This window comes from Urocitellus parryii, chromosome 10 (genome assembly GCF_045843805.1).
Source record: "Urocitellus parryii isolate mUroPar1 chromosome 10, mUroPar1.hap1, whole genome shotgun sequence".
Taxonomy (NCBI): domain Eukaryota; kingdom Metazoa; phylum Chordata; class Mammalia; order Rodentia; family Sciuridae; genus Urocitellus; species Urocitellus parryii.
In genome coordinates, this window is record NC_135540.1 from 25,309,028 (window position 1) to 25,330,264 (window position 21,237).

General features: G+C 41.5%; 1 protein-coding gene across 1 annotated transcript in view; it reads right to left on the reverse strand.

Moving 5' to 3' along the window:
• Window positions 1-21,237, reverse strand: part of Sh3d19 (SH3 domain containing 19) — a 173,967-nt gene that overhangs the window by 38,640 nt on the left and 114,090 nt on the right. The window contains exons 3-7 of the mRNA XM_026384710.2: window positions 21,050-21,090; window positions 14,337-14,379; window positions 12,050-12,188; window positions 11,763-11,916; window positions 9,613-10,596 (exon numbers count right to left, since the gene is read on the reverse strand). Coding sequence (XP_026240495.2) covers window positions 9,613-10,596; window positions 11,763-11,916; window positions 12,050-12,188; window positions 14,337-14,379; window positions 21,050-21,090 — 1,361 coding nt within the window. The remainder of the gene's footprint in view (window positions 1-9,612; window positions 10,597-11,762; window positions 11,917-12,049; window positions 12,189-14,336; window positions 14,380-21,049; window positions 21,091-21,237) is intronic.

A 21,237-nucleotide genomic window follows, 5' to 3' on the forward strand; every position in this document is an offset into this window, starting at 1 on the left:
GGGCTTTTAACCACTGAGCCACATCCCCACAATTATTATTTTTCATTTTGAGACAGGGTCTTGCTAACTTGTTTAAGACCTCCCAAAGTTGCTGAGGCTGGCCTTGAACTTGAGATCCTCCTGCATAAACTTCCCTAGATGCTGGGATTACACGGCACCCAGCACTCACATGTTTGCTTATTTGGTCTTAGCATCAGTCCGTAGGTAGGGAGTTAGGATGATAAAGTACAGGCCTATTTTATGTTTAATCTTCCACTTAGGTTAGGTTTCCAGATTATATGTTAGCTAAGATGATTATTATTAGGCTACGATGAAAAAAATATTAGCTGACCCCTTAATGAAAACCCATCAGCTCACAAATGAGGTGAATTCTAAGTTCAGTGGCAAAGCACCCGTCTAGCATTTGTGAGCCCCTGGGTTCGACTCCCAGCACCACTAAATGAAAGAAAGGCAGGCAGAGGCAGGCAGGCAGGCAGACAATTTAAGATAGCAAAAGAACATCATCAAACTAAAAATAAAAGATTATATTATAGTACAATTTTTTCCACTGAAACCTATGTCCCCCAAGAAACAAAGCTCTTGCTTTGAGGTTTAGCCAAATTCCTTGACTTAATTTTTTATTTTGTGATCATATTTTTTTTTACTTCAAAGTAATATTGTAAAAAAATGGGAAATATGAAGCAATAATATGTATCATAGAAAAATCACTCACAACCTCATCTCTGTGGTAATAATCATGTCTAAAATTTGGTATGTCTGTCCAGAGATTTTTCTATATTATCTCTATTATTATGCAGATATTTTGAAAAACAAATGTAGGACCATTTTATATCAATTTCTTTGCAGTTTGCTTTTGCACGATTGTTTATGCAATGTGACTGGGTGCCTGCAACATACTGAACACTATTCAAGAGCTGGGGATGTACTGGAGAACAAAGGAAAGACTATGTCATCATGGAGCTTTTGTTGGAGCAGGGAGGTGGAGATAGAGACAACTAACAGTAAATATAATAAGTTAACAATTTGTGGGGCACCAGGAAGGTGAGAAGCACTATTGAAAAGGGAAAACATAGAGCAAGTGGAAGGACCTCAGGTGTGGACAAAAGAGAAACAAGTTAAGGTTTGGATTTCACATAGCCTCCAAAAGCCTTATGCTAGAGGCTTGGCCTTCAGTCTGGCACTATTGGGAGTGGTGGAATCTTTGGGATCTGGGGCCTACTTGGAAGAGGTGGGTCACTGTGGGTGTGCCCCTGAAGGGTATATACTGCTCCCAGTGTCTCTCCCTCCCTTCCTCCCTCCCTCTCTTCTTCCTGGCGGCCATGAGGTGAGCAGCTCTGCTCTACCATGTACTCCTGCCATGATGCTCTGCCTCACCACAGGCCCAGAAACAATGGAGCTAGCTGACCACACACTGGAACCTCTGAAACCATGAGCCAAAATAAATCTTGTAAGTTGATTTTCTCAGGTTTTCTGTCACAGTTACAGAAAGCTAACTAACAGGAGGGAAGGGCTCCATTAATGATATTGTTTATCCCTTTTTCCCAAAAGTTCAAGCTACTCTAACAGTTCCTCCAACTTGAAGAATATACCCTTGGCCCTTAGGACACAGCAGTGCCAATGGATAAAAAAGGAGCTGGTTCATTTATATTACAGCCCATTGTGGCACATATTACCAAATCTGAATGCTCTGAATGGGTCATCTATTGTAAGTACAATTAGCTAAAATGAAAGAGTGTAAAGAATCCATTCAATCCTGGCATACATTTTATTCAAAGAGAGAAACATAACATCTTTCCTTCTGCATCCTTCCTTTCTGTTCATCTCAGTGCCATGTCCCTCCTCTGCTTCTTTGGCCTATTGGAACCCACTGTCTTCATGGAGCCACCAGCTACCTCCGACCCCGGGAGGGACTTGCCCTTGCCCCTGCCCTCAAGCTCTCCCACTCCCACCAAAGCACTTGGTCATTACATCCCATTCTTTCAGTTCTCTCCGGGCTCTGTTTTCTGTGTGTGTGTGTGGGGAAGTTCAAGAAAAGGATTAAGGCTGATGTCTGTTTGTGTAGTTGTACCTTTTAAGTGGCATTTGTGCTTGAACAGTTGCTTGGGATGTTGGGCCTTAGTATGGTTTTTAGTTAATGTTTCCTGGGTGGGTGTGGAGAGGGAAGAAAATCTTGAGCATGGAATGACTTAAATTTTTTCATAATTCAAATTAAATTCCAGGCCAGTGCCACCTACACAGTCTTGGATTCCAGGAGTTAGGGCACGGACGAGGGGGGCAGAAAGAGGAGAGAAAAGGCCAATGGACGCTCCTGAGGAGCTGGGCAAAGGGGCACCCAAAAGGTGCTTCCTGATGTAGGGCTGGCCTGGGGGAACCCTGACCTGAACCCTGCACACTGTGGGGGCGGAACTCAGCTGTCCTGTGAAGGGCTCCAGTCATTTTCTGTTTTAAATTGAAACAGCATTGTATACAAGACATTCAAAGTGTCCTCGCTGCCTACCCTCTCTCTTTGGGTCTTTCATTTTTAACACCGTCAGCTGCTCTTCCATAACTGGCCCTCAGATCATGTGCGCTCTACGATACATGTCTCTGCTAAAAAATATTCCTTTCTCCACCCAGCGGGGCCAGGAAGCCTTGGTCTCCACCTCTGCAGGGTGTCTGGCCTGAGTGGGCTGCTGGACGATGTGCCCCAGCTGTGCTCAGAGAGCTCTGGGCTCCTGTCGCCTCTCTGTCTGCATGTTGTCCTGGCTGTGATCCACTGGATCTGTTCGTGGAGTTCAGATCAGAGGGGAGGACAAACAGCCTCACTTCAGCAAGGAGCAGGAGTTTCCCATCTTGATGGTGGTGGGCAGCTCTCTGCAGTCTGGTGATAACTCTTGTGTACAGCGCTGGGGGCTGAACCCAGGTCCTGGACCACTGAGCTACATCGCCAGCCCCTGAAGCTCCCTTTCTGAATCTTTACATGAGAGGGGTGTTTTTTTTTTCTCATAGAAATGATAAGTGGGCCACATTCAAAGCACAGACAGCACTTTGTGTCTGGGAACTGCAGGCAGAGCCAGGTAGGAACCTGGACCACAGGTATTTGTTAAACTGATTAAAGTTCCTAACCCTTTAACAGCAAGCGACTTTTGTATTTAGAAAAGTATTGTCCTAAAATGCAGCTGCGCTTCAAAGACTCCAATGGTCATAGAAACAACTATTGCATTCAACAAAACTCAGGCGCCCGTTGCTATGGCCTTGGAAGTGGAACTTAAGATGGGACCTAATTTGTCGTACATATCGGGCAACATGTTGGCATGGTAAATAAGTCCGATGAAACTTCCACAGGAGAATTGGAAAGCAGTTTTACCAGGCCACAAGCCTGATAGAATTTCAACCTCTATGTTTGGGTTATGATCAACCTGTTTGGACACTCAGCAAAAGATTCTTGCTGTTCACAATTTAAACTGTGCTTATTTTGGAAATTCACTCTTTGGAAATAAAAAGCACTAGTAGGAGTAAAAATGTACGTATTACAGCACGTCTTTTTTTTTTTTTTTTTTTTTTTTGGCAGTGCCAAAAACAAAAACCAAGAAAAACCCAAAATTAAAAATGAAGGCGGGCTGGGGATGTGGCTCAAGTGGTAGTGCACTCGCCTAGCATTCATGAGGCACTGGGTTTGATTCTTAGCACCACATAAAAATAAAATAAAGATATTGTGTCCACGTAAAACTAAAAAATAAATATTAAAAAAAAAAAAAGAAGGAGGAGCCGGGCATGGTGGTACACACCTGTAAACCCAGCAGCTCAGGAAGCTGAGGCAGGAAGATCATGAGTTCAGTGCCAGCCTCAGCAACTTAGTGAGGCCCTAAGCAACTTAGGGAGACCCTGTCTCTAAATAAAATATATTTAAAAAGGGCTGGGGATGTGGCTCAGTGGTTAAGCATCCCTGGGTTCAATCCAGTACCCGCCCTCCCCCCACCAAAAAAAAAAAAAGAGGAAACAACTTGAACATTTGCCAACAGAGAAAACACTGAATTATGATAGACTTTCAGCCCACTGCTGCAAGCAGAGAGTGGCTTGCTAAGTAATAGGTGTGCTATGATGAAATTTTTAGTAAAAAGTAGGAAAAAAGTCTATGAACGTGAAATGTTTGTTGGTGTGATATGTTCAAAGACAGAAGGCTGTATGCTTTGCTCACACTGGACTGGAGAGAGAAAAAAAATTTTTTGTAACAAAAATCTCTGGACTGTTTGTTACAACAAATACATTTTGCTTTTATAACTGAATTTTTTTTCCGAATTCTTTTCCAATCACAAGGAAAAAAGTTATAAGATTAAGCTCAAATAACACCTATGCCAAACCAACAACAACAAAAATTACTTAAAGAGAAAAAAATTTCCTATTCTCTTAGTTGCCTTTTCAAGGCAATAATGGCCATCATTTTTTCCATGAAGTAATTAGGAAAATAAGAACTTTTGCGGGGTCTGGGTGCATATTTCAGTGGTAGAGTGCATGTAAAATACTCTGGGTTTAATACCCAGTACACACACACACACACACACACACACACCCTCCTTTTTCTGCATTCTATTTAAAAGGAGATAATACCAGATAAGTGTTTCCAATTTATCTAATTTAGACATATTTAGTTCATAACAACTAGTTTCTATTTGTAAGAATCAAGAGTCTTGATTCTTACAAATAGATTCTTCAGAAAATTCACTTTTTTGGGGGGAAGGGTACAGAGCTGGGGATGGAACCCAGGACCTCACCCATGCTAGGCAAGCCTGTCTACCACCGAGCTACCCACAACTCCACAATTTTATTATTTTTGTAATTTCTAATCATACTAAAGATCAGTCGGGGAGGCAGTTCTTTTTCTGTAGCAAAGAAGAAGTAACTTTCGTAGTTTCTCTCTGCCTAATTATATTTATGTTCAGCCGTTTAAAATAAGATGATAAACTATTTTTTAAAGATTAACATGTGTGCATGGGCTGCAATTTACATGGAATCAAAGGTTTTCAGGGAAAACCAGGCCCCTATCCTCTCCTGCTTACCTAATTCCCCCTAAAAGACCTCTGTCATATCAGCTTCTAATATACCCTTCCAAACACACTGTATATGACTTTGCTTTTTCTTCTCAATACTGGGGATTGAACCCAGGGCCTTACACATGCCAGGCAAGTGCTCTACCACTGAGTCAAATCCCCAGCCTTTCTTTTTAAATGTTTTTTTTTTTTTTAAATTTTGAGATAATAACCCTTCTAACCCTCCTGCCTCAGCCTTCCAACCTGCTGAGATTATAGGTATGCACCACAGTGCCATGCTTCCACATGACCTTTAAAAAGATGATAAGCTATTTTTTAAAGATTAACATGTGCCCATGGACTGCAATTTACATGGAATCATGTAAACTGTAGCTAAAATACCAGGACACTATTTTGTTCCTTGTATTTTTCACCTAATGACAACTTGGAGTTTGGCCCACATTAGGAGATAGTAGGTCTGCCTGCTTTTTAATTATCACACAATATTATATGGATATATACCATAATTTATTAAAGCAGTCCACTAAAGCTTATTTCCAATATTGTGTGGTTGAAACACTTAATCTGGAGCCCAAGATGGCCCTCGAAACACTGGAAGTTGTACCTCAAATTGTCCACATGTGAAATAATGGAAAATTAAAAGATTTATAGGCTACATCAGATTCTTAAAGATCTGTGACCTCAATAGGGGTAAAGACGCTTGCTGCCAAAATTTTACATTAGAACACCCTTGCTTCTACAGAAATGACACAGAGCATTAAAAGAAGACTCTCCTACCAAATCTAAGGAGGCCAGTGGCAGTTTCTCTACCTTTATCTGCCATGTTTTCTGTCCTCCTTTCAGTCCCTCACACCAACATCAATTATTCTGCATCTGCTACCAAACAAGCAGGCCCCTTTACACCTATCTCTCTCTGCATGTTCTTCATTACCAGGTTGAGAAAAACACTGATGATAAAGTAGTTTTCCACCCATTACCTGTCTCTAATAATGTGCTTGCCGACGTCGTAATTAGTTTCACCGTGGCTGGATTTTCTGTCATTTCTTTCCCTTGAGTTCTGTTAATAGCAGAAATTGGCTGCTAAACTATTATTCTGGTCTACTCAATGGGGCTGACAGCAGAAGCATTTTTTTTTTTTTTTAAAGCAACTGGGTGTGATTTGTAAAGGTGTGAAGTGGAATTGCTAATGCTTCTGAGCTCCATGACATTAACCTGGAAGGCATTCTATCCAAGAAATGAATCCAATATTAAATTGCCTGTTTTACGAGTTTTCCTTTAATAATTTTTCTAATCTTTACAACGTTTTCATAGCTTCAGTATTTTCTGATCTCTATTTCCTGAGATTAATATGGCAGCTTCATTTTTAGGAACACTATTTTATTAGATTTTCTTTATTTTTGAGGGAAGACAAAGAGAAAGAAAGATGTATTTGTGAGTCTCCTTGCACCTGTGTTCCTCTCCTGGGCCTGGCAGATGCCTGGATGATCAGGCCAGGTTTCACAAAGAGATCATCAACCTTTTTTTGAAATGAGGATGCTTCTGAAATACCATCAACAAGCCACAAAGTCCCCTATCAATCCCAGCCTGGTGATTGGAAAAGCCCTTGGAGGACAGCAGGCAGGAAAGCACAAGAGCCAGTGAGCTCTCTCGAAAAATCCCTCAGTGGCCAGAGTACAGAGGGTAACAGGTTGAGTTAACTCCATTCAGGAGGCCGCTGCAGCCTGGGCAACTTGGAGAAACCCTACCTCAAAATTTTAAAAAAATTAAAAAGAGAAAGGCCTGGGATGTAGCTCATGCTCAGAGCACTTGCCGGCCCTGTGCACGCAGGCAGAATGAGGAGAGAGAGAAACTGAGAGGCAGACTCGGGAGCCATTCAGAAGGCAAAACCAGCAGGTGAAGGTAACAGATTGGACAGACAGGAAGGCAGAGAAGTAACAGCAATAAACACCACCCGATGCCCACTTGCCATGTTTCAGACCCTGTGATGGGGCTCTCCTGCAAAACCACACTTAATTCTTGCAAGACACTCCACGAGGAGCATCAGTATCCAGTCTTCTAAATGAGGAAACTGAGGTACTGCTCGGGGTTAAGCAACTGCCAAAGGTCACGTGGCAATCATGGCCGAGCCTGGTAGCCGCCAAATCCAAACCGAGCCAGTGTGTGACACAGTGAAAAGCCTCCAAGAGCATCTGAAGGTTTCTCAGGGGAAGGCTGGATGTGTGTTGGTCCCAAAGTGAGGTGCCCAACACAGGAGGAAAAGGTCAGATAGAAGATGAGTGTCCAGTTTAGTCTAACTTCAGAGTCAACAGCCGTGGTTAAAGGTGGGACAAGTAAATTACACATTTTGCTAAAAGACTGCCCTAATAATTAAATGCTGTGTAACGAAGCAGCAGAAATCAAGAAACAAAAGGCTGGGTATGAGGCTGTATTCATGTTGAATATACCGTTGATCTTCCTTTTCAAATATGACTATAATTATTTGCTTGATGATATAGGATAAATTCTCAGCAGTTAGTAACTAAGCTGCCGTTCCATAGCATCTAATAGACTCTAAAAAGTGTGTTCTTTCTTTTGTACTGTTTCCGTGCCTTAGTAACTTCCTGCTGTTGGGTTTTATCCATTGCCACCTGTCTCTGAGGCTTGTGAACACCAGAAAGATTTAAGGAAGAAAATGATATTAACAAAGACTTCAAGAGATTTTTTTTTTTTTTTTTTGTAACAGGGATTGAACCCAGGGACACTTAACCACCTAGCCACATCCCCAGCTCTTTTTAACATTTTTATTTACAGAGAGGTTCTCACTGGGTTGCTTAGGGCCTTGCTAAGTCGCTGAGGCTGGCTTTGAACTCGAAATCCTCCTGCCTCAGCCTCCTGAGCCGCTGGAATTACAGGTGTGCACCACTGTGCCTGGCAAAAAGTTTTAAAAATGTGGCCTGGCTTAAGGAATCATGAAGATGTTGGACAATAAACACAATATCCTAAAAAATAAACAAGACTTAGTATAAAAAGACCAAGTTTGAATCTTGGCTTGGAAAATTGTTAGCTTTATGGCATTAAGCAAGTATCCATTGATCTCTCTCAGCCTTGTTTCCTTTGTCTGCAAACTGACAAAGGAAATGATTTCTCACACAGGGCTATTGTATGAAATCAAATAGTTTCTGAGTTGTAGGTATTAAATAAAATATGTCTGAGTATGCGGCAGAGTGTTAAGAACATTGCAGAAGCTCAATATATTCTAATGTTTTTCTTTCTACCCTTTATGGACAAAAGGTATGTCTTTTCAGTTTATATGTCATAGCCAGTTACAATGTTCTGTGCATGATAAATATTTAATAAATATGTGCTTACTATCATTAAAATACTCTGTGCTCTACAGAGTTTAGTTTTGAAATGATGGAGTTTGTACAATTTTAAAGTTGGTTAAATATTTATATAATATACGTGTGTGTGTGTGTGTGTGTGTGTGTGTATAATATATATTTTTTTTAGTTGTAGTTAGGACAATACCTTTATTTTATTCACTTATTTTTATGTGGTGCTGAGGATCAAACCCAGTGCCTTGCTCATGCTAGGTGAGTGCTCTGCCACTGAGCCACAACTCCAGCCCAAAGCTGGTTAAACATTTATAAAATGACAGCTTAATTTTTGAAAATACTATTACATTTATGTCCACCAATTCTACCCAGAAAAGTAAACAGTAGTAAAAGTTGTAAAAAAAAAAAACTTGTCTTATCAATGACAAGTAGGATCAGCTTAGTTTGACAAATAAGCTTTACCATTGCACCCACCCCCTGAACAGTGTGCACGAAGAAAACACTCTCTGCCTCGTGGGAAATCTAATTGTCCTGATCTTGGCAGCAAACTTGGAACTGTTGTATTTTATTTACACAAATTTGCATTCCCAAAGGAGGATGTTCTGAGCAGACTGAAGAAAAAAAAAGATCTTTGCAACGTGTGCCGGGTCCTCCTTGCTCCTGCCATCCCCACCTGGTTGGCTCCTCTCTTGGCTCTCCCCGCTGGGCCCTCTGGGGCACTGCATGATCTCCTGTCTATAAGAAGCTCCCACTGCACCCACCTAGTGCAATGTCCTCCAACTTTCCAACATCCTGGACCCTTTTAATGTGAAGCCTGAATTCTCCACCTGCCAGAGCAAGGGAAGACAGCCCCACAGCCTGGTTGATGCTTAGCCCCTGGGTGCTTCCTTCTGGTCCAGAGTGATAATTGATGCCGAGTCTCCCTCTTCCCTTCCTTCTCTGTCTCCAACCCCCACCCCACTCCAAGTTTCTTTTAATTTTTTATTTTTTGTAGTTGTAGATGAACAGAGTTGCTTTTATGATATTTATTTTTATGATGTGCTAAGGATGGAACCCAGTGTCTCACACATGCTAGCGCTCTGCCACCAAGCTACGGCCCTAGCCCCAGGTTTCTTAATTTCTCTGTTCATTCCCATCTCTACACAATCATTTGCACACCTCAAGCACTAACTTCCATATTGCTACAAAACAATGTGATATTGAAGCAAGTGATACTGAAGATGCCCCCCACCATGAATCTAGGTTCCCCCAGACTTTTGAGTTTTACTCACCTAGAAGCAGCTCTGAACTGAGGGATTCTTCAGCTGGGCTCCCAGGGGAGGTGGGCAAAACATCATCATCAAAGCTGATGAGATCAATGTCCCCCAGGGACTTGCTTTGCAGAGCTGGAACAGGGGGGTTGGCCGCGGGCCCTTCTCCCAGTGACCTGAATGCTTTGGCTTGTGATGCCACTGAGAGCCGGGGAGGAACAGGGGCTGGTTTCGGGGGAGCCGGAGGGCAGCTGGGGTTTTCTGAGGAAACCGATTTCTTCGGGGGCAAGGGCCGAGGGGCAGGAGTGGGGACTTTCTTCCCAGCATCAGGGCTGTCGGCCACGGGCCCTCCTCCCGGAATCTCGTGGTTAGCACTTCGGGTAAGGCCAGGAGTTGGTTTCTTTGGCAATTCGGGTTTGGTTACTGGCACACTGCCTGGTTCTGGTGGTGAAGAGAATGGGGCGAGCCCTTCCCTGGAGGTCACCTTGAGCCTGTTTTCAGCCCAAGCATCCCATTCTCCAGAAGCTCTGTTAGCCGCTGGTTTGGGAGCCACAGAAGGTTTCCCTGAGGAAATGGCAGGCTTTGGGGGCAGTGTGCGGGGGATGATCTCTGGTTTCTTGGGCAGTCCCGGGGTTTCTGCGTTTGTCTGACCCTCAAATGCTTTGATCCTTGAAACAATGCTATTTTGGCTTTGCTCTGCGTTCATCGTGTCCATCCTTGGCAGACTCTCTAAGTCGCTGGTGTTGTCCAACAGACACTGGGGCCAGCCTGGGGATGGCTCCTCTTCTGGGACCACTGGGCTGATTTTCTGGGCAGTTTTAGCTACTGGTCTGAGGTTGCTTTTCGATCTTGGTTTTGGCACTGGACATCTTGGAGCACTGGGGTTTTCTGGACAACTTGCTTCTTCAGAAACATCAAAGACTATTAAAGGAGCCACATTGGTGGGGACACCGCCGGGTGAGGCTGCTGGGGAAGGCTGAAGAGGCTTGAGAGGCTCCGGCAGTGCTGACAGGACCAAAACAAAGTGGCAAGTATTATAATTTAAAAGAACAAAATGACAGGGGACACACAGATTTTGAAAATATACTTATGAACTATCAAGAGAGTTTGGTTTCCTTCATGAGCAAAAGTGACTGCAAAATCAATGGGGAGATAGATGGATGTTTATATTTAGCTTCCTGCAGGAGGGTTCTTCAACTTATATTTGTTCATATAAAAATGCTCATTATATCATATTTTAAAACACCATGAAATTCCTGATTCTTTTTTTTTTTTTGGTGCCAGGGATTGAACCCAGAGACACTTAACCACTGAGTCACATCCCTTGCCCTTTTTTTTGGTATTTTATTCAGAGACAGGGTCTTGCTGAGTTGCTCAGGGCCTCACTAAGTTGCCTAGGCTGGCTTTGAACTTAAGATCCTCCTGGGATCCACTGGGATCCCACCACTTTGCCTGGAAAATTCCTGATTCTTTTTAGACATATCTACGAACCATTTCTCTCTGGTTGTCAAAATTCCAGCATCTTTAATGCTTTTCTTTTCCAAAGCAACTTACTCTGTCACCCTAATAAAATACTTCGTAAAAACCTGACAGAAAAATTACCCTTAGCATCCTATCAAGTTTAAGTTGCTAAATATAAAATCCTTCTCAAAGGAATAAGTAGAGGACATCCACGGTAATGTGCACCCAGTACTCATGTACACGTGAGTCACCCAGATGATGTTTTCGTGACATGAACTTGTGTGAGCCCAAGAAATTAGGGCTACAGCTCTTAAGAATGATCTATTATAATAGAAAATAGGACAGACAGCAGAATACATCAGACACTAGAAAGGCAATATGTCAATCAATGGAAGGGTAACTGATGTGATTCAGCAATCTGTATACGGGGTAAAATTGGGAGTTCATAACTCACTTGAACCAAACCGTGTAATATGATGTATTAAGAACTATGTAATATTTTGAAAGACCAATAATAAAAAAAAAAAAGAATGATCTATTATAATAATCACTGCATACCCAAATAGAGAAAGCACCCAGTGATCACAATCACTGAGAAGCAGAGCTCAATGAATTATGCACAAATTGTAGATTATTTTAAAGGCTGGAAGCCTACTGATTACTCCCCTGGAACTAGGTCAGAATTAGAGAAGACAAATTACTTGCATTACTTTGAGGCAGATTGTTGTCTATGTCTTCTGAAAAGTCAGTCTGAGTTGCAGAAGTGATAGTGTGCCTTGGAGTGGCAGCAGCATTATTATTATTTGTAGTGTTAACTTGAACTTGGTTGATTTCTTTTATGACTTGTTCATAAGAAGGTGGGAGCTACAAAACAAAGAAGGAAAATTTTAGATATCTCTGGGTGATAGCCAAGGTGTTGTGACAGTGGCATCGTTTTTTAATCTTTGAATTTCATTTTAAAAATAAAATGTAAAGAGGTAGTGGGATGTTTATTTACCTCAGCAGAAACCAGCTCATTCGGCCTCCACGGGCCGGGGGCAGGAGTTGGAGGAAATCCCAGTCCTGGAGGTGGGGCTCCTGGAAACCACGAGGCTGGCCTCAGAGGCTCAGCTGCCACAATGGTGATCTCTGGGCGCCTGGAGGAAAGAAGTCTCAGTGAGGTTCTGCAGGCTGGTAATAAGCTATTATTGTTTATTTGTAAATGTTCAAAGGTTAGTAAAAACAACCAAGACCCCCAAAAGCGGTTTAAGAACTGGCCTGGACTGTCTCTAACAGCACACCCAGACGGGCTTTAGGGGAGCAAATGGTAGTCCTCCTCTGACTCTGGCCTCAAAAAGTTAGAGATGAACCTGTAGCGTTACCTTGGCTGATAGGGACCAGGACCAACCATAAGGCCCATTCCATCTCTTCCCTCCCAGGCTCTGCTGCTGTGCAGACTGCAGCACAAGCATATGGAGCATGGAAGAAAACACCCTGGCCACTGGTATTGCTTGGTTTCTGCCAATTTAAACTGAGTGCTCTGAAATGAAAATCACCATCTACAGAGAACACTCTCATCCTCCTCACTCCATCTGTATACCAGTTCACAGCTCTCCGAAAGTGGCTTCAGTTCACTGGACCCTGAGAAGTGTCAGCACTCTATTATGATTTGATGATTAATCTGTAATACTGGGGAGGCATAGTGATTTAGGCCTAGCTTCTCCCTCCCTTTTTTTTTTTTTGGTACCGGGGATTAAACTCAGGAGCACTTGACCACTGAGCCACATCCCCAGCTCTGTTTTGTATTTTATTTAGAGACAGGGGCTCACTGAGTTGCTTTAGTGCCTTGCTTTTTTTGCTGAGGTTGGCTTTGAACTCACAATCCTCCTGCCTCAGCCTCCCAAACCACTGGAATTACAGGCATGCACCACAGCACCCAGCTTAGCTTCTCCTTTTCTTAATCTGATGCTACTTTTTTAATGTTGGAATTTTATCTTCAATCTGACTTCCTAACAAAACTAATTGTGTGATCTTGGGAAAATCAATCCATCTTTCTGAGCCTCAGAGTTTTCTCAGGGATGATAATACCTGCTCTGCCTTTCTGTGGCACTCTTTGGAAAATAAAAATAAAAGAGCACAGTTGTTATCAAAACTGGGCCCAGACGAACATTCTCATGCTAGCCAGGGAAGTAGTAGAACCTTATCACTGATTAAACTTCAACTGCATCCCTGAGAACATCTGCTTATAGTTTTTATCTAACTATATAGCAAGAGTTACTAGTAATCCATCTTAAGCACTACGTGTACATGAATCCTTAGAACAACCTGAGATGTAGGTGTGATCAGCATCATTTTAAAGATGGGGATAGAGATGCTAAGGAGGTGAAGCAGCTGGTCGATGTCAATGGTGGGATCTGAACTTGGTTCTGCCTGGTTCTAAAGTCCTTGTTTTTCATTACTCTACACTGTACTGTAAGAATTTTGAAAGCAGGAATCATGACTTACAAAACCCTTTTTATCCATTTATTCTCCTGTCTACCCTTCTATCCTTCTATCCATTATTTTTCATTTATCTAACTACTCTCTGCCAATTTTCTTTTCCTTTTTCCAATCACTCACTCACCCACCGTTTATCCATCCAGTTGTCTATTAAGCTTGTCTGCCTCTTTCCTTTTTTTTTTTAATATTTTTTTTAGTTGTAGATGTGTACAATGACTTTATTTTATTTAATTATTTTTATGTGATGCTGAGGATTGAACCCAGTGCCTCACGTGTGCCAGGCGAGCGCTCTACCGCTGAGTCACAACCCCAGCACTTTTTAAACTTTGAGATAGGGTCTTGCTAAGTACCTGAGGCTGGCCTCAAACTTATGACCCCCCACCTCATCCTCCCTAGTCGCTGGGATTACAGGCATGAACCACCCCACATGGCCTCTTTCCTTTTCTTTATCTTTCTATCAGTTTTCTATCTTATCATCCATTCATTTATCTAGGCAACATTAAGTAAGTACCTATCAGATGCAAAGCATTTCTTTGAAGCACTTGTTTAAAGTTGTTTAATAAACACTTTAAAATCAAGTTCAGCAAATAACTACTGTCAAAAAGAACATTTTCAAGACTGTATCACTTCTTCTCTCAAGTAAAAGCATCACTCAAACTTATAGATTAATTCAGGAAATGTACCGATGAGGCAGAGCATAGTATTGCTTTACTTATGAAAGAAATTATTTAATTTGCCAATTGATGACCCACTTTTATTTCCATTATTATCAGAATATATGCCCTCTATTATAAATAGAATCATACCTCCTATCTCGATGAAGTTCACTCTGAATAGAAGTCCGAGAAGCTATAGAAGAAAGAATAAACTGGTATAGTAAAAAATCAGCATATTCAATAAAGATTCAATTTTTATAGAGTGCACAGTTAGAAAAAATTAGCTTATCCTGGACATCATATAGACTGTAAGAATTTTAATATCTCTAAGCAGAAGAGTAAATCAGGAGTAAATCTTTTTATACAGCCAAACATTGATTAAAATTATGTATTTGAATTATATAAGAAAGTAGAGATTTCAAAAACTCTCCAAAGCACATTTTGTGGTTCTGAAAATAATTTAAAGAAAGCACAGAGAAAAGAAGATAGCTATTAAATACAAACTGCATGTCAGAGAATTGAGATGATGGTATGAAATAACAATGGAAGAAAACTTAAAAAATATCTAATTTATATGACTATCATTTTATTATAATTGTTTATAACTATTTTGAAGAGTGTGGAAGTGGTCAGATTCTCATCTATTTTCCTACCCAGATTTTTATAATCTCTAAGTAATTACTCTTTATTAATTATTTAAGAGATAACAAGTGGAAAAGGTGTTCAAATCATTATAAACATGTTTATGATACATATTGTTTACATGAAGCATTGACTTCTTCCTCAAGTCTCAAACTCAAAAGGTTCAATGGTTAAATTTTTCCCCAAATTTTATTTTACAAAAGCAAATTGAGTATTAATTAAACAACCTAAAAAAAGGTCCCATGTGGGGTGGATTTTTATGTAATGGAGACTATTATCTCTATTTTCTTTTTTTTGGGGGGGGACGGGGTGTACCAGGGGTTGAACCCAGGGGCACTCAACCACTGACCCACATCCCCAGCCCTTTTTACTTTTCATTTAGAGACAGAGTTTTTCCAAGTTGCTTAGGGCCTCACTAAGTTGCTGAGGCTGGCTTTGAACTGGCGATCCTCCTGCCTCAGCCTTCCAAGCTGCTGGGATTACAGGTGTGTGCCACTGCACCCAGCTCTTATCTCTATTTTCAAGGAACACATTCCTGAGATCCTTTTGGCAAAAAAAACCAAATAAATAAAATAGAATAAAATCAAGTACTATACTGTCAGGATTTGTACACAAGGGGAATTTATGTCAGACATAAACAATTTGGACTGGTTGCTTTCAGTCTCTTTCCACGACTACTTTCTCAATGCTTCTGATTTGAAAAGATTAAAAGCACAGATCTTTCCTTCCTTTCTCCTATGAATTCACTCCTCTCTGAAAGAGGAGGCTGTGCAGACTGTGGTGGTAGAGAAGGAAATCTCGGCTGGGGTTGGCGCCGGGACAGCTGAACTGATGCTGGGGTTGTCAAAACAACCCCTAACACCGGAGACCCAAGCCCTTGGATCTTCACTTGGAAGTTCTTGTCATGACGAGGCTTGACTGTGACATTGCTATCAAGAGCTAAACCAAGCAGAGGATCACTGTGTGTACTGGAATAAAAGGGGACAGACAGGGAGGAGCCGGCACAGTGCATCTGATTGGGGAGAAGCTTTCATTAAGCCAAGGCCCACCCGAGAGAGCCACGGTCACATGGCTGCCACCACCACTCAAGCCGCAATCAACAGATATAGCACGTAAGACTGCATGTCACAAACGTACCTCTTCCACGGGGCATTGTGCCATGTACTATTCATGAGTACTAAGAGGAAAAAAAGAGGGGTTACAGGAGAGAAAAGGGAGGAAAAAAGAGTAAGCCCCTGCCCATGCGCTTATGGGCTTCTTCCCCAAAGGCTTCCCCCGCTCTGCACAAGGAGAAGAGAAAAGCTCAGAACCAGAGTTTCAGAGGGTGAAGAAATATGGCCCTGCAAAGATGTGTCTGTTCAGACCACCCCACACAGAGCCAGTAAAAAAAATGTGCCTGTAGTTTTCAACATGGATAGAAAAAAAAAAAGAAAACCCACATCTAAAAACCATTTTGCAAAATCAATTTGCTCCTTCAATAGAGATTGATTTTAAAGTATGAATAAAACTTAAAAGGTAATTTAGTAGTTGAATTACATTCTTTTACATCAGTGGCTTTTAGTTGAATTCCGCCCCTTCACATCAGAGGTCGCTGGTAACGGTCCCCCAGCCCCTGGCAGCAGAGTGGCATTGTTCCTCTCGTGCCCAGATATGCCCAGACGGAGGAGGGGGGCTTCACAGTCACCTGAAGATATCCTTCTCCACAGCCCTTGACAACTGCTGCTTCCCTTCCCCTTTTCTGATACCCCCCCCCCACTCATCATGAACAAAATCTCTCTTTTCTCTCTTGATGTCTGTAAAACAACTGTCACTGTCAGAGTTGAACAAGTTTTATAGCTTGAAACACTTGAGGTTTTCAGGAAGATTTTCATGTAGTGTCTCCTGCTCTTCCTGCTAATTCCTCAACTATCCACTTACATGTGTCATTCTCATTTCCCCAGATCAGACAGATTTGATGTAATTGTCACCAGGAGAATTGCATTTGCCATCAACGCTTACACAGATCAACATGTCCCATTTAACTTCTCTGCCACAGGCTGCTGGTCTCTCCTGCATTTGGGGCTAATGCCACAGAATAAAGGCAGTGTTTTCAGTTAAAGTGATCCAATGGCTCTACAGAGTGACTCAGAAACTTTCCTAGATCAAATGGTAAAATTCTACATGCAAAACACATTTGGCCATCTATGAAAGGGCTGAGATGGGTATTTCTGATATTAGCACCAATAAAGAATCTTCTCAAGTTCTAGGGGGATCCTAAGTCTTGGAAGACCCTCAGGGATCATCCTCCTCAAACCATAGAGGTAGAGACTGAGTGAACGCCCCTCAGGGACAAGCCGAGGACCAACTGGCTTCTTCCAAATTCAACATCAGGTGATCAGAAGAAATAAATACACAGAAAGTTTGTTGTATTATAAATGTCCTCACTAGAGGTGTAAATAATAACGAAGTGATTTTCTTATTAAACAGTTAATTACAATAGCATTAAAGGTGTAAATAATGATGATAATGATGTGATCCTCTCCTTATCAAACAGTCATTACAATAGCAGGTGTTTTTATTTTCTCCTGATTCAGAATCTACTGAACAATAGGTGATGAATAAATGTTTACTAAATGGGAAAAAAAAATCTGCACTATCAATGAAAGTCACTGAGCTCACTGGCTGCATTTGTGGGGAGCTGGGTGGCAGAGAATATCCACGGAGGGGAAAGCTCGATGGCCCTGAAGTCCAGAGGTCTGCAGTCACATCCCAGTTCCACTTTATGAAGCTTGTTTACCTCTCAGGACTCAGTTTCCTCCATCTGTAAAATGGGGCTCACACGTGCCACCACTATCTTACAATGCATGTGAGACAGTTCTTCACTTGTGGTATGTAATCAATATTAGTTCAATCTGAATTTCAAGGAATAATCCTGAACTAACCCTGAACCTTCCTCTTAAAGAGCCAATGACAGAACATGAAATTCTCAACATCTCCTATTAGAACTAAAAGCTAGCAAACATATTTAGGGCTCGCAAGAATGAACACAAAGAGAAGGACCACATGGCTTAATGGTAACCAGAATCATCATAGAATTTGAAATACAATAATGTAAGGAATATTTATTTTAAAACATAATAGTCTGTCTCCTTAGATGACACATTTAAATGGGTTGACTAAGATAAAAATTACTTACAACTTTTTCTTACATGATAGTTAAAAAGGGAAGAAAAAACGAGGTAGCACAATTATCCCTTGCTCTCTGTGTAAGAGGATCTGTTTGGCCTTCCTGCCCAACATCGGGAATAAACACAAACAGGAATTTCTTCAGTGTTTACAAAGTGACTGAGATGCACAAATCAAAGTGGGATTATGGAAATCCCACTCCTCAGAGTATACCCAAAGTATTTAAAATCAGTATACTACAGTGACATGGCCACATCAACGTTTATAACATCTCAGTTCACAACAGCTAATCTACGGGCCCACCAGGTGCCCTTCAACAGATGAATGGTTAAAGAACATGTGGTACGTACACACAATGGAATATCACTCAGTCAAAAAGAAGAATGAAATTATGGCATTTGCTGGTAAATGGATAAAAATGGTGACTATCAAGTGACATAGGCCAACCCAAAAAAACCCAAAGGTCAAATGTTCTCTCCAATATGTGGATGCTGACTCACAATAAGGTGTGTGTGTGTGTGTGTGTGTGGAGGGGAGGGGCACGTTGAAAAGAAGTTCATTGGATTAGACAAAGGAGAATGAAGGGAAGGGAGGGAAGATGGGAATAGTTAAGACAGTAGAATGAACTGGACATCACTTTCCTATGTTCATATATGAATACACGACCAGTGGAACTCCACCTCATGTACAACCACAAGAATGGAAGTTATACTCCATGTATGTAGGATATGTCAAAATACACGCTACTGTCATATATATCTAAAAAGAACAAATTAAGAGGCTGGGGTTGTGGCTCAGTGGTAGAGCGCTGGCCTGGCATGCATGAGGCTCTGGGTTCAATTCTTAGCACCACATACAAATAAATAAAATAAAGGCCCATCAACAACTAAAAAAAAGATTTAAAAAAAAAAAAAAGAACTTTTTTTTTTTTTTTTTTAAAGGCAACTGGGTTAGTTAGAAAACAAAACCCACCAGCTAGGGAAAGCCAGAGTCTTCCCTTGGCCCCCCTCCTTCCTCCCCTGCTGCTTTACCAATTTCCTCTTCTCTCTTGCTCCTGGCTCCCTGCTCCCCGCTGCCTGGAATGTCGGCAAGTTTCCTCCCCCTCAACAGCTCTGCTGTTGCAAGGTAAGCAAGATCCATTCTGGAGGACCTATGGGAAGTCAAGGACAGATGTCCACCCCTGACAAAGTCCTGGAGTGCAAGGAGAGGCTAGGTAAGAAGTCGGGAAGGACATCAGGAGCCGCAGAGGGGACTGAGGACCTCTTCAACAGAAGGCCTTGGTTTACTGGGTTACATCGTGTCTTTTGCCTCATGGTCTCTGGAAGACACAGTGTGACCTCAGAATCACAAGATTCTAGAATCACAAAGATTCCCCTCCTTGTCATCTCTATCCTATGAACTTTTCCTTTAATGCGTTGCCACCTCCAGGAATTTGCCTGTCACCTCACTACCCCAAATTGTATCTCCAGCCAAGAAACTCTTGCCAAATTCGTGGCCTTAATTTCCTATTTAAATTCTCTTCCTGCCCCCCTCCATTCTACCTTAAGAGTGCCAAGACATTTAAATCTACCATGAATATGTCATTTTAATGTCCCAATCCCTTTCATCATACATGGTGGCATGCCCTCATCTTTATCATTAGCCAACAAAGAAATGAATGGGGTGAAGGACATGGGATACATTTCTGTATTGCCACCTTACAAAATTTTCACTGGAATGGTTCAAATGCATGTTCTTCATGACCTTGTGGATATCTTAACATCAAAGTGAAGATCAAAAATTCTGTTTCCAGGCACAGCAGTGCACGCTTGTGATCCCAGCAACTCAAGAGGCAGAGGCAGGAGGATTGCAAATTTCAGGTCAGCCTCAGGAACTTAGCAAGACCCTGTCTCAAAATCAAAAAGTAAAAGGGGTATGGATGTACTTCAATGGTAGAGCACTCCTGGGTTCAGTCTCTAGCACCAAAAAAAACAGGGTGGGGGAAATGGGAATAGAACATCCCTGGGTTCAATCTCCAGTACTACAAAAAATTAAAAAAACTGTATTTCCAAAGACAGTTTCTATTCTCCTCAGCATGGAAATTTTAGCTTGAATAATGAACACATCTAAAATCCCATCTTCATTCTTTTCAAAAACAGGTAATCCATGTTCTATTTGAAAAGGGGGTTTTCCAGAGCACTTTATTTTAAAAAAAGTCTTAAAATCCTGTACCAAGGGCAGATTTTAAAGCTTTAACCAAGAGGTAAAAATCATATCAATGTGTCATTCGGGAGGGAATTCTACTCACAGTAATTCTTATACATAAAAGTGTGTGCCCACTTTCACATTTACACAGTGTAAAAGCAAATGAACCATAAAGGACGGGGCTTAATAGTTTTTGTTGTTTGTTTGTTGTTTGGGGGGTACCAGGGATTGAACTCAGGGGCCCTCGACCACTGAGCCACATCCCCAGCTCTATTTTGTATTTTATTTAGAGACAGGGTCTCATTGAGTTGCTTAGTGCCTCGCTTTTGCTGAGGCTGGCTTTGAACTTGAGATCCTCCTGCCTCAGCCTTCTGAGCTGCTGGGTTTACAGGCAAGTGCCACCGTGCCTGGATGTTTTTCAGCCCATCAGATGTCTTAACTATAGGAAATGGTTATATAAAATGATATCAGATCATAGACATTGACAACTACATAGCCATATTTAAACAACTTCATTCTATAAGAGAAAGGTATTGTTTTGGGGAACTGGCTTATCAGTAAAGCTGAAAAACTACCTGTTTCAACTGTTTTATTAATTTCTTTTTTAATATATATATATTTTTAGTTGTAGATGGACACAATACCTTTTATTTTATTTTTATGTGGTGCTGAGGATTGAACCCAGTGCCTCACGCGTACCAGGCAAGTGCTCTACCACTGAGCCCCAGCCCCCTGTTTAATTAATTTCTTAAGAGAAATTACTCTTTTGGGGTTCTTTGTAGAATCATCAAATACAATCACTTGCAGGAAATCTAAATCATCATTTAAAATTATAACAGAGGGAAATATAGAGTAGGAAAAAGCAAACTTACATCTCTTGATTACGGCTCTAATGGATGACAAGGGTCCTTGGCTAGAAAAAGAAAGAAAGAAAACGTGTTACACAGCTGCCATTCTTTTGAAGAGTTTTTCAGAATGCTGAATCATTCTGGGACTCACATGGTGCCAAGCAGCAAGTTAGATACAATAGTCACTGGCCTATCATCTTCTCAAAACAGAA